Below are 13928 nucleotides of genomic sequence, written 5' to 3'. Positions count from 1 at the left end.
TCCATGTGCACTGGAGAAGAGTATATATTGTGCTGCTGTTGCTGGATGAAGTGCTCTGTAGATGTCTATAAGGTGAAGTTGGTGGATTGTATTAGCAATATTGTTTTTATTGAGTTTGGTGGAAAGGACAGGATTTGTTGTATTATTGCATTTCTTCAGAAATCATGATGCTGTTGTTTGAGGTAACATTAGAAATTAGAAAAAAAATGCTGTAAAATAAAAACACAACCTTTCAAGTGTCTTTTCTGTCTATTGACATTTTCTGAAAACATAGGCACCTAGCAAGTGTCCATTTAAGAATCTCATCATGCTTCCACACTGAGTTCTATAAAGGCATTTAAAATTTAGAGGAGTTCATTACATACACTAAACATGTAACTTGACTTCAATTATTGTAGATTCAAATATTCTTCAACTTCTTAACAAATTGTTTTCTGAATTATTATTTTCTTGCTGAACTTTGTGTCATGAAGTACATACAAGCAAGAAGAAGAGATATTCAGCCTTCTTTTGGTAGGGAGTGTTGCTGAAATGCCCTGTCTTCTGGGTCCTAACCTGAAAATCATCAGTTTTTCCATCTCTTCAGAGTGATCTCTTAACCATATCTGAAGTGATTATTTAAATGTTGTACTTTATAAAGTTGACAAAGAAAACTAGTGGAGAATGACTGAAACCTGAAACCACAGCATGGAATGAACTATATAATTAATTATAATTACACATATCCCAACAATCACAAAGATAGCACAGACTAGGCAACAGTTTTCTCTGTATTGCATAAGGGTGCTATGAGTTGGGGTGGACTTGACGGCACCTACCAGCAAATCACACATTAAACTCACAAAGAGTCACCCTTGAAATGTCCACCATTACCATTAATTCATACTAGTTCTTACATTATCAGTGTCATATTTTTGCATTGATCACACTGCATCTAATTCTATGTTTACATACCCAAATTTCTCTAGTGTCTGTCCTGCTTGGAAGCCAGGTTCATTGTCTGATACATGTAAATTCTTAAGATACATTTATGAACCAAAGGGAAATAATATCCCAATATTCTACACTGTGGTTATGTATTAACTGCCCATCCCTTCTGACTACTACTTGGTGTCTTTGGCTCCTCTCTTTAATGGAGTGGTGGTGACATTGCTCTAGTCGAGATCCCATATGTGCTTCATTACTTTGCTACGTCAATGTTCTGTGCTCCTTAGCATTCTTTTCTGGCTTATCTTTTACAAATATATCATGCCAAAGTTCTCACTTTCTTGTGTTAAAATTAAGCTACTCACAGTCTTTGAAATTGAAATTTTACATAGGTATTTCTATAATATCTTTGTATTATAGATTTTTCTCTTTGTCTAATGGACATACTTAGGTGGGCTTCTCAAAGAAGAGGTGGTATAAGAGGAGAAATTTCTACAATTTGGGGTAGAAAAAGGAGCTTTGCTGGCATACTGGTTAAAGTGCTCACCTGTTAACTGAAAGGTGGTGATTCAAACCCAGAAGCTGTTCCACAAGAGAAAGATGTGGCAGTCTGCTTTTGTAAAGATTTACCTCCTTGGAAACCAATGGGTCAGTTCTACTCTAACATCTAGGATCCCTATGAGTTGGAATTGACTTGATGGTAGTGGGTTTTGGTTGGTTGGTGTAGAAAGAGAAGCTTTTAGAAAAAGAAGGACTTGGATGAATACACCTACCACAGCTGCTTTTTTTCCTGATTACTGAAAGCAGCAAGTATAAAAAGTATACATGTAACTTTCTAGGCAGTGTTTTACTATATACTATTTAATTCTACATATATAAGTCATCCCAAGCAAACAGTTTTTAATATTACATGATAAATGTAGCTTCTTAAAGGAAATAAACATTTAAAAGGCTACATGGATGATAAAGGATTATTGTTTTGGTCATTAAGAAATTTTAAAAGGAACAGAATTCTGAATCACATGGTAACAGCAGGATTTTAAAAATCTGTAATATGAATATGTACATGTAAATCTTACATTATATGTAATGGCTTTAGACAGTTCATAATCAATAATTTATACAAAGCATTCTTACCTATCAAGTGTTACTTTATGACTGCAATATATCACTGCAGACTCTGTTAACAATGTGGCTTATTTTCATGGACAGTATTTACTCATAGTCACAGTTAATTTTTTTCACAGAATAGTGATATGCTGCCTGTGACAGAAAGAGTGGTCCGTGAAATGGTCTACAAAGCTAAGTTAAATAAATAAACATCTGTTTATTTATAAAGCTTTGGGGCAGAAAAACCAATTTACTGGAGATTTATACTAGGATAAAATGTTTACTACATTGCCAGGTGTGTTGTAGAAATGTTAAAAAAACCTGACTTTAGTGTTCATCTAGATCAAAGTATTTGTTATATACCACAGCAAAGAATAGCTATCTGTTTTCAAAATAAAGCTAAAATACTAAGAAAGTAAAATAACATTATGCAGATGTAGATGAATATTCAGTGATGATGAAATTTACTGTGGATATAAGCTTTGCATTATAATTTCTGATAAACACCCCTTTAGCCCTGGGCACTGGAATGCAGTCAAGACTGGCTCAGATAAAGCCTTGTGCTCATCTATATCTCTGTGTCAGCAGTGATGCTGTACTGTGTACCTGAAAACTTGGGTTCCACTATTCAAAGCCCCCTAAGCAGTGTGCTTTAAGGGTGGACTGAATACCACATGTGTCAGAATCAACTAGGCTCTGCCCCTGATTTCCTCAGTTTCGTTCTCTGAGCAAAGCACCTGGAATCCTGGGTGTTTTAATAAGCCCATCAGGTGTGTTTTCTGCACCTTGAAATCTGAGAATTGTGGTCCAAAGGACATGCTCTCTTCTGACAGTATGCCTGGCTTGTTTTATTGAGTCCATATTTTTGGTTTTCTAGCTCAACTGTCTGACGTTTAATTCTACAGACTTTAGTGTTCTGACTGTTGCCTAGTAATTTGATGCTTGTAGCTATACTTTATTTCAATTTCTGCCGTGACTTTTGGAGCTAGGCTTTTTTTAATCCAGAATTCTGGACAATCTTCGGACATTTTATAGGAAAATTTAAAAATTGTGCATGCTTTTCAAAATATTATAAACTTCATTATTTAAAAATTAAAGCCATAATGATTTTTTTTTAAACTTCAGATAAAGGTAGCTTTTTAGCATATGAAATGAGGGTTAAAGTATGCTATTTAGGAGCTCTGGTAGCATAGTGCCTAAGGCACTTGACTGCTAACCAGAAGGCTGGCGGTTCAAACCCACCAGCCACTCCTCAGAAGGAAGGTTGGGCAATCCTACTTCCGTAGTGATACTGCCTCGGAAACCCAAGGAGGGGTCGCTATGAGTCGGGGCTGACTCGACGGCAAATAACAACAACAACAACAACATAACATTATTTAAAAGTGAACATTTTATAAATATCTGCTTGCTGGTAGGGTAGATATGAAAGGAAGCATGTCATGGCAACCGAAAGATTGTATCTATGCTTGCCTACAACTTTGTAATTTACAAATTTTACAGTTTTGTATATGTGTCTGTGTTTAAAAACAATGATTTTCAGCTGCTATGAGTCGGGGCCGACTCGACGGCACATAACAACAACAACAACAACATGGAAACACTGGACAGATTACATCATGATGAATTAAAAGGATGTTTTGGCGTAGATCCCCTTAGTATATAAACAACTCCTTGAGAATTATTTAAGTAATAATGGAAGATATTTCATGTCATGATAACAGATTATTGGTAGAAAGTGGTAAAAGATGATCTTGCATTAATTCTTTAAGCGTACTGCAAGTGTTAAAACACTGCCTCAGTGATAGAAATGTTTGAGTCAGACTTAGTAAAATATAATGCAAGTGATGCTGTGTGTTTATTGTGCAATACACTTTGTAGCATAACTATGAATTCTAGAACTTATGCTTAATGAACACGATAATGTATATGACATTGTGGAGATTTTTACTAGATCTTCATTTCTATATCCACCTTTAGGATGTGGGGAAAAGAAAATGTCTAAAATTTAAAATGTCTTTGCAATATCCAAACCAAAACAAAATTCACTGCCATCAAATTTATTCTGACTCATAGCAACCTCTATTAGGTTTCCAAGGCTATAAATCTTTACGGAAGCAGACGGCTTCATCTTTCTTCTGTGGAGTGCCTGGTGGATCCAAATTACCGAACTTTTGGTTAAGAGCCAAATTCCTTAACTACTATGCCAACTGAGCTCCTATTTGTACTAAGGTACTCAACATAACCATACTTAGTTAACTTTCCATTTTAAAAGTGTCTTATTATAGGTATAAGAGTTATCATTTTAATTAAAAATTATAATTTATCAGAAAACTATATCACTATTGCTGAAATATAAAATTTATTTTTTTCATATTAAATAATAAAAATAAAAACAAAAACATTGATCAAAAAATAAATCTACTCTCAAATTCAAAGAAGGAAGATATATTTAAAAACAAAGGTCTTTTGCAGAGCCCACAGAGATCTCTACTAAAAACTTCCATTTATTGTCCAAATTAGTGCATTAGTTATAATAGGTTAGGTTGGAGTAACAAATCTCACTCACTGCTGTGGAGTCGTTTCCGAATCATAAGACCCCTCCTTGGGTTTCTAAGGTGGTGTCTCTATGGAAGTAGTTTGCTCAATCTTAGATACAACATTTATAATGTGGAAATGACAAATGTTTTGTTACATATGCTTTCACAAAACAAAACAAAACACTAAAGCAAAGGCTCTATAAAATAAATGACTCCAAATAGAAAATAGGTAGATAGATAGGGTGGCACATTGCCTAAGGTATTTGACTACTAACCAGAAGGCTGGTGGTTCAAACTCACCAGCCACTCCACTCCACAGAAGGAAGGTGGGGCAACCTACTTCAGTAAATATTTACTGCCTCGGAAACCCAGTAGGAGTCACTATGTTGGAATTGACTTAATGGCAGTGAGTGGACTGTTTTTTTTTTTGAATGTTCAGCTCAAATAACTGTGCACTGCATTGCTCTGGGTGGAAGGAAACTTTCCTGTGTTTGATGATTCAGAGGCCTTTGTTTCTTATGTCTTCTGACTCTTTCAACCTCTAATGGTTAGTGCTTGTGTCAGAAATCAATTTTGATCCTCATGCCACCTTAGTGGCCTCTGTGAAGGCTCATTTAATGAATGAATGCACCAAGTCAATTTTTAACAAATAGGGTGAAAGACCCTATGGAAGATTGTTGCCTATAATTTTTTTTTTTTCCTTTTATTCTCTTCTCTCCCTTCCATCCTGGGGGGTGGGGGATATATAAATTGGGATTACTAAAAATGTACACAATATATGAAGTATGAATCAAGGAAAACTGGAGGCTGTCAAAAATGAAATTGAATGCTTAAAGATAGATATCCTGGGCATTAATATGCCAAAATGGATTGGTACTGGCCATTTTGAATCAGATAATCATGTGGTATACTATACCGGGAGTAACAAAGAGGAATGGCATCACATTCATTGTCAAAATGAGCAATTCAATATCTATCCTAATCAACACTATATCAAAAAAATAATACATCATGACCAAGTGGAATTTATACCAGGTATGCAAGGGTGGTTCAATATTAGAAAAATAATCAAATGTCATCCACCACATTAATAAAACAAAGGAGAAGAACCACATGATCATATCATTGCTTCAGAAAAGGCATTTGATCAAATTCAACACACAGTCCTGATAAAAACTCTTAGCAAAATAGGAATAAAAGGGAAATTCCTCCACATAATTAAGGGCATATGTGTAAAACCAACAGCCGCCAACATTATTCTCAGTGGAGAGAGACTGAAAGCAGTCCCTTTGCAAATGGTAACCAGACAAGGATGCTTTCTATCACCACTCCTATTGGAAGTCCTAGCCAGGGCAGTAAGGTAAGAAAGAAAAATAAAAGATATACAAATTGGCAAAGAGGAAGTAAAACTATCTCCATTTGCAGATGAAATGTAAAACCTAAAACTATAAAGATCATCAAAGGAAAAATAAAGGCAGACTTAAGAGTTCTAATTTATAGCATAAATATACTATCAGGCATAACCAAAAATGGAAAAACAGAAGAAGATAAACCAGATGACTGAGACCTTCTAAAAATTGAATCCTTATGTGCATATATCTGAGAAAGGACTTATCTCTAAAATTTATAGAAAACTTCAACACCTCAATATCAAAAAGACAAACAATTCAATTCAAAAATGGGCAGAGGACATGAAGAGAAACTTCACCAAAGAAGGTAAATTCAGGAGGCTAACAAATGCATGAAGAAAAGCTCACAATTATTAGCCATTAGAAAGCTGCAAATCAAAACAACGAGATATCATCTCACCCCAGCAATAATAACAAAGTTTAACAAGACAGAAAACAACTGCTGGTGAGGGTGTGGAGATATTGAAAGTCTCATACACTGCTGGTGGGTCGTAAAATGGTGCAACCACTGTGGAAAACAGTATGACACTTACTTAAAAAGTTGGGAATAGAAATACCATTTGATCCAGCAATCCTAATACTAGGCATATATCCTAAAGAAATGAGGGCCAGGACATGAATAGATATAAACACACTGATGTTCATTGCAGCACTATGTCCAATAGCAAAGAAATGGAAACAACCTAAGTGCCTATCATCAGACGAATGGATAACCAAACTCTGGCACATACACACAACAGAATACTATGCAACATTAAAAAATAATGAAGAATCCACAAAACACTTCATAATATGGATGAACTTGAAGGACATTATGATGAGTAAAATAAGTCAATCAAAGAAGGACAAATATTGTATCAGTTCATTATTACAAAAAGTTAAGAAAATGTTTACATGGGGAAAGAAACATTCTTTTATAAAAGGTTACCAGGGATGGGAAGGGAGAAGAGGGAAGTTGACTGCTAGGTAAACAAAAACAAAAACAAACTCACTGCCATCCAGTCATTTTCAATTCATAGCAACCCCCATTGGGTTTCCAAGACTGTAAATCTTTACGGAGTTAGATCACCCAGTATTCCTTCTGCCGAGCAGCTGATGGGTTTGAACCACTGATTTCTGGTTATCAGTCAAGTGGCTTCTCCACTAAGCCACCAGGTAAGAGATACATATTGATTTGGGTGAAGGGAAAGGCAATATACCAAAAGTGAGTGACCAACATTGTGTTGCTAAAGTAAAGGAACACACTGACAGGTACACAAGAGGTGCAGACAACAAAGGTAAACATTATTACTTATATAATACTCCATTACCAGTAATAATAAACATTCAACTATGAGTGGATACATAAATAGACAGGCAGGATGAGCAGATATAGATAAGTGAATGGGACTATACCCATGACCATATATAGATTTGGCAGATGATATCTCTACATATATATTTGTATGTGCTATAAAAATGTCCGTATATACAAATGAGTTAACAAGGCACAAAGTTATGATAACATTTAGCCACAAACACCTTGAGGGAGTGAGTCGCTGGACTTGTGGGCTCAGGACCATGGTTGCAGGGGACGTTGAGCTCAATTGGCATCCACAGTACACAAAAACACTGTTCTACATCCTACTTTGGTGAAAGCAAGTGGGATCTTAAAAGTTTATGTGTGGCCATCTAAGATGCAAATATTAGTCTCTCTTCATTAAGAGCAAAAATGAGTGAAAAACATCAAAGACACAAAGAAACAATTATTCCAAAGGACTAATGGATCATGGTAACCTTGGCCTACATGACACAGACCATAAGAACTAGATGGTGCCTGGCTACCACTGCCAACCACTCTGAAAGGGATCGAAATTGGAGATCCTACATAGAATAGGAGAAAAATGTGAAACAGAACTCATAAAAAAGACCAGGCTCCTGGTCTGATGGAGACTAATGAAACCACCAAGACTATGGTCATTAGCCACCAGTCAGGTCTGAAATTAAACTCACTCTCATGGCTTAGCTTTTAGCTAAACAATAGACAGGCCTTGTGAGATGAAAAATTATACCAAGGAGGTAGGCACTCCTTGGAACAATCAACCTTAAGAGATCAAGAAGGTAGCATTTGCACAGGGACAAAGCTCAGATGGCAGGAATGCATAGGAAAGAAGGACACAGGGAAAAGATAACCAGAGAGAGGAAGTGGGAAAAAAGCTGTTACATTGTGGGATTGCAATCAATGTCTCTAAACAAAATGTGTATGAGCTGTTGAATTGTTGTTGTTGTTGTTATGTGCTGTTGAGTCGGCCCCGACTCATAGCGACCCCTCCTTGGGTTTCCAGGGCAGTATCAGTACTGAAGTAGGATTGCCCAATCTTCCTTCTGAGGAGTGGCTGGTGGGTTTGAACCGCCAGCCTTCTGGTTAGCAGTCAAGTGCTTTAGCCACTATGCTAGAGCTGTTGAATAGAAAATGAATTTGCTCTATAAACTTTCACCCAAGTTACAACAAGAAGTTAAAAAAAAAAAAAAAAAAAGATCTATCCTGAAGTACGTGGTCAGTGATAGGATAATAACCATATGCCTGCAAGGAAGATCAGTTAATCTATTATTCAAATTTACACACCAAGCACCAAGACAAAGAAGAAGAAATTTTTACCAATTTATGCAGTCTGAAATTGATCAAACATGCCACCAAGATGTATTGATAGTTACGGTGATTGGAATGCAAAAATTGGAAATGAATAAGGATCAGTAGTTGGAAAATATGTCCTTGGTTATAGAAAGGACACACATGAAAGATCACATGATAGAATTCTGCAAAACCAATGATGTTTTATTAGCAGTTTATATATTTTATTGCAAATACCTTTTTTTCAACAACATAAACAACAACTATACATGTGGATCTTGCCAGGAGGAATACACAGGAATCAAATTGACTACATCTGTTTGGAAAGAGTTGATGGAGAAGCTCAATGTTATTAGTCAGAATAAGGCCAGGGGCTGACTGAGGAACAAACTATCAATTGCTCCTGTGCAAGTTCAAGTTGAAGCTAAAGAAAATTAAAACAAGTCCAAGAAAGCCAAAGTACAACTTTGAGTATATCCCATTTGAATTTAGAGACCATCTCAAGAATAGATTTAATGCATTTAACATGAATGACCAAAGACCAGATGAGTTGTGGGATGACCTGAAGGACATCATACATGAAGAAAGCAAAATTTCATTAAAGAGACAGGAAAGAAAGAAAAGATTGAAATGAATATCAGAAGACAACTCTGAAACTTGGTTATGAATGGAGAGTAGCTAAAGTGAATGGAAGAAATGATGAAGCAAAAGATTTGAACAGAAGCTTTCAAAGTGAAGCTGGAGAAGACCCAGTGAAATACGATAATGAGATGTGCAAAGACCTGGAGTTAGGAAATCAAAAGAGAAGAACACACTTGGTATTTCTCAAGCTGAAAGAACTGAAGGAAAAAAAAAATAAAAGTTTCACTATTGGGGGATTCGATAGGCAAAAACTGAACAATTCAGGAACCATCAAAAAAGATGGAAGAAATACATAGAGTCACTGTACCAAAAAGCATTGGCCAATATTCAACCATTTCAGGCAGTAGCATATAATCAAGAACTGATGGTATTAAAGTCAGAAATCCAAGCTGCACTGAAGCCATTGGTGAAAACAAGGCTCCAGGAACTGACACAATATCAAGTGAGATGTAAAGAGCTCTGGTGGCATAGTGCCTAAGGCATTTGACTGCTAGCTGGAATATGCAGTTCAAACCTACCAGACACTCTGTGGAAGGAAGATGGGGCAATCAACTTCAGTAAAGATTTACTGCCTTGAAAACCCAATGGGGGTTGCTATGAGTTGGAACCAACTCGATGGCAATGAGTTTGGTTTGATTTTGTAAGTGAAATGTTTGAAGAACTTGATGCAATTCTGGGAGTGCTCACTCATTTATGCTAAGGAATTTTGAAAGCAGCTACCTAGCCAACTGACCAGGAGAAATCCATATTGGTGCTCATTACAAAGAAAGGTGATGAAACAGAATGTGGAAATTGCTGAATGATATCATTACTATCACATGCAAGTAAAATATTGTTGAAGATATTCCAAAAATTGTTGCAGCAGTACATTGAAAGGGAACTGCTAGAAATTCAACCTGGATTCAGAAGAGAACTTAGGATGAGGAATATGATTAACTGCAAATGGAGAATAATGGAAAGATGTTTACCTGTGTTTTATTGAATATGCAAAGCATTCGACTGGTGGATCATTACAAATTATAGATGACACTGCAAAGAATAGGCATTTCAAAACATTAATTGTGCTTATACAGAACCTGTGAACAGACCAAGAGGCAGTAGTTTGAACAGAACAAAGGGATAAGACATGGTTTAAAATCAGGAAAAGTGTGTATCAGGGTTGTGTCCTTTCACTATATTTATTCAATCTGTATACTGAGCAAATAATCTGAGCAACTGTACTATATGAATAAGAATGTGTGGAGGAAGTCTCTTTAAAACCTGTGATATGCAGATGAGATAATCTTGCTTACTGAAAGTGAGGATGACTTGAAGTACTTACTGATGCAGGTCAAAGACTGCAGCCTTCAGTATGATTTACACCTCAACATAAAGAAAATAAAAATCCTCACAACTTGACCAATAAGGAGTATGTAATAAATGGAGAAAAGATCAAAGTTGTCAAGGATTTCATTTTACTTACATACATACTCAGTGCTCATGTAGGAAGCAGACAAGAAATTAAACAACATTGCATTGGCCAAATCTGCTGCAAAATACTTTTTTTCAAAAAATGTTCAAAGCAAAGATGTCACTTTGAGGTGCACCTGAGTCAAGCTATGGTATTCCTAATCACTACATATTGCAAAAGCTGAAAAATAAATAAAGAAGACCAAGTAAGAGTTGATGCCTTTGAAATATGGCATTGGAAAAGAATATTGAATAAACTATGGATTGCCAGAAGATTGTACAAACCTTTCTTGAAAGAAGTACAGCCAGATGCTTTTTAGAAGCAAGCCTGGCGAGACTTCATTTCACATACTTTAGACATTTGATCAGGAGGAACCAGTCCCTGGAGGAGGACATCATGTTTGGTAAAGAAGCAGGTGAGCAGAAAAGAGGAAGACACTGAATAAAAGGGATTGACACAGTGGCTGCAACAATTGGCTAAAATATGGAACCAGCTGTGAGGATACACAGGACCAGTCAGTGTTTTGTTCTGTTGTATGAAGATTCACTATGCATCTGAACTGAATTGATTGGCACCAAACAACAACAACAAAAATTCAAACAATTTCATATAATTTGCCATTTACCCATGGAGTCATTTGCCCTTACTGGGGAAAGAAAAAGAGGAAAAGAAAGTTATGGACATTAATGTTTTAAAGTAGTTTGAAATCATTTCCTTTTTAGAGAATATAGGTAACATGTATTGTATATGTTTGTGTATATGTATGTATATAAAATATCAGAAAGAAGATATAAGAATTTCTTAACAGATGTTGTTATTGCAGAAACTGACCAGGAGGAGACTGGAAGGAGTAGAATTACATTCCACAAATAAATTTTTGTACTACTTGAACTTTTATCCTGTGCATATATTGCTTCTTAAAATAAAACAAGTATAACTTCGAGAAGAAAAATACCACACATCAAAGTTTCTATTAAGTAATCAGACATTATTGTTTCTGTTTTTTCCTGACTTAGGGGTCCAACATTACTGACACCTGTACTGAAATGCTAATGTGTGGAGTCTTACTGAAAATTTCTTCTGGAAATATTCAAGAACGAGTGTTCTTTCTTTTCGATAATCTTTTGGTGTATTGCAAAAGAAAACACAGGTAAGATGATAAATAGCTACTACTTCAGAAATTATTTATGCATATTATAGTTTCATTCTTTTTCTGTATGCTTCTGGAAATGCATTGTCTCATCAGCAAACTGTCCCATAGTCTCAACTCTTCTCTGATTGTTTTCTTCACCTAACTGAAATATGTCATCATGTGATGATACCACCTCTCTAAGGACTCTCTTTTGGAGAGGTGTTGTTTTTGTTCCTACTCCAAACACCTCCAGGCTTGTAGGAGAGGTATATGTATCTTTTTTTTTTTTTTTGTTAATGCTGCTTTCAATCCATTTCCTCCTTTTCTTTCAATATCCCAGCACACTGGAAAGTTCTTGTGGTTAGTTTTTCTTACCCACTATCCTTTCCTAGGGAGCTCTGGTAGCATAGTGGCTAAGACACTTGGCTGCTAACCAGACAGCTGGCGGTTCAAACCCACCAGCCACTCCTTGGAAGGAAGGTTGGGCAATCCTACTTCCGTAGTGATACTGCCTCGGAAACCCAAGGAGGGGTCGCTATGAGTCGGGTTTGACTCGACGGCAAACAACAACAACAAGAACAAATCCTTTCCTAGTACTCTCTTTTGCACTGCACTCAATATCTCCCATCCATGCCTGTGGCTCTCTTTTATTCCACCCTTCTCCTATTATCTTATTTGTTTATTCAAAACTCACCTGGATATTCTATCCAATATTTGTAGCCTACTTTCTCCTCACCTGAAATTTCTCCTTCATCTTACCTGCACCACCTCTCCTATGGTCATGCATTTACCTTGTCAACAGCAAATGGTTATAAAATTATTTTAAGTGTTGCACTCTGAACATCTCCTGTCCCTCTAGCTCTTCTCCTCTGGCATTCCCAGTTAAGGTATTTAACTGTTAACCTTATCAATTTTTTTGGATCCAAACATTTTCTAATACAAAGAAGATCCATTCCTAACTGTGTCATTAAGTCTTTAAGTGGAATTTGTAATTGAGTCAGAGCTGGTGCATTCAGTTTGTATTTAGCCTGGAGTGCAAGAAAAGGCTTGAGGTCTTTTCAATGATTTAAATGCTGCAAGTAAGCGAAGGTGATTGTGATGAAGAATTTGTTGCAAACAGGGGTTGGTTCATTCAGTTCAATGTGAGGGCAAATTTACATTACATTAAAGGGCAAGTAAGTCAGGTAGACCTCAGTAACTTGCACACTGCCTGTATGTATTGCCTGTTTTTTTTTTTAATGTCTTTAATCTTATGCCAACTTCTGTCCATCTCAGTGCTCTCCTTCCTTCACAGCCAATCCTCCTGAAAGCATTGTCTGTCATTGCCGTTTCTACTTGCTCACTTCTCATTCTATCCTCAAAAAAATAGAAAGAATCTACTCTATGCCACTAAGTTTAATGGAGGTCAAGGGTTTCCCAATGCTGTGGTCACTTTTCTCCTCTGTAGAGCTTTAGTTGTTTCCTTAGCAGCATTAAGCTTAGTTGAGGAGTTCTTCTTTCTCAAAACATTTTCTTCATCCTTACTGTGTAACATCAGACTCTAGGTTAGATATCGGACTGCCATGGGGCTCCAGCTTTGGCTTTCATTTTACTCTTTCTATCCATGTACTCTCCCTGGGTGATTTTATCCAATCTCAGCGTTTTCCATCCCAATACTATGAAGGCTGTTCTTAAATATTTTTCTGTATCCCCCAAATTATAGACATATAGTCTGCCTATTTGAAGTTCAGAAGTTAGAAAACTGTAGCCAAACATATTCTGGTAATGTGAAGGAGACACAGACTACTCAATTTACAAAGCAAGATTAAGGGGCCATCATTCACCTCTTAAAGTGGGTTTTCCTAGGTCATTTAACAAGATGTCCAGAACAAGTTAGCAAAGAGTTAGCAACTATGCTGATTCAATAATTCTGTCTTATGAACTACAGCAATAACATTCTATAGTAAGAGATATTAATTTGAAAACACAGTGACAGAAACTGAGAAAATATAGAACTGGATCATGTACCTTCATGGAAGGGAATAGGTTAGGATATAGCCAAAGCAGGAGCTCTGGTAGCATAGTGCCTAAGGCACTTGACTGCTAACCAGAAGGCTGGCGGTTCAAACCC

At 36.4% G+C, this 13928-nt stretch overlaps 1 protein-coding gene across 1 annotated transcript in view; it reads left to right on the top strand.

The window, feature by feature from the left end:
• The window catches only part of PREX2 (phosphatidylinositol-3,4,5-trisphosphate dependent Rac exchange factor 2), a 466421-nt gene that overhangs the window by 165801 nt on the left and 286692 nt on the right, over window positions 1-13928 (top strand). The window contains exon 7 of the mRNA XM_007947357.2: window positions 11703-11836. Within this exon, the coding sequence (XP_007945548.1) occupies window positions 11703-11836 (134 nt within the window). The remainder of the gene's footprint in view (window positions 1-11702; window positions 11837-13928) is intronic.

The sequence above is a fragment of the Orycteropus afer genome, unplaced genomic scaffold (genome assembly GCF_000298275.1).
Source record: "Orycteropus afer afer isolate SDZICR_OR568_19922 unplaced genomic scaffold, OryAfe1.0 scaffold00181, whole genome shotgun sequence".
Taxonomy (NCBI): Eukaryota; Metazoa; Chordata; class Mammalia; order Tubulidentata; family Orycteropodidae; genus Orycteropus; species Orycteropus afer.
Note: the sequence above shows the minus strand (reverse complement) of the source record. Positions and strands in the feature narration are given on the sequence as shown.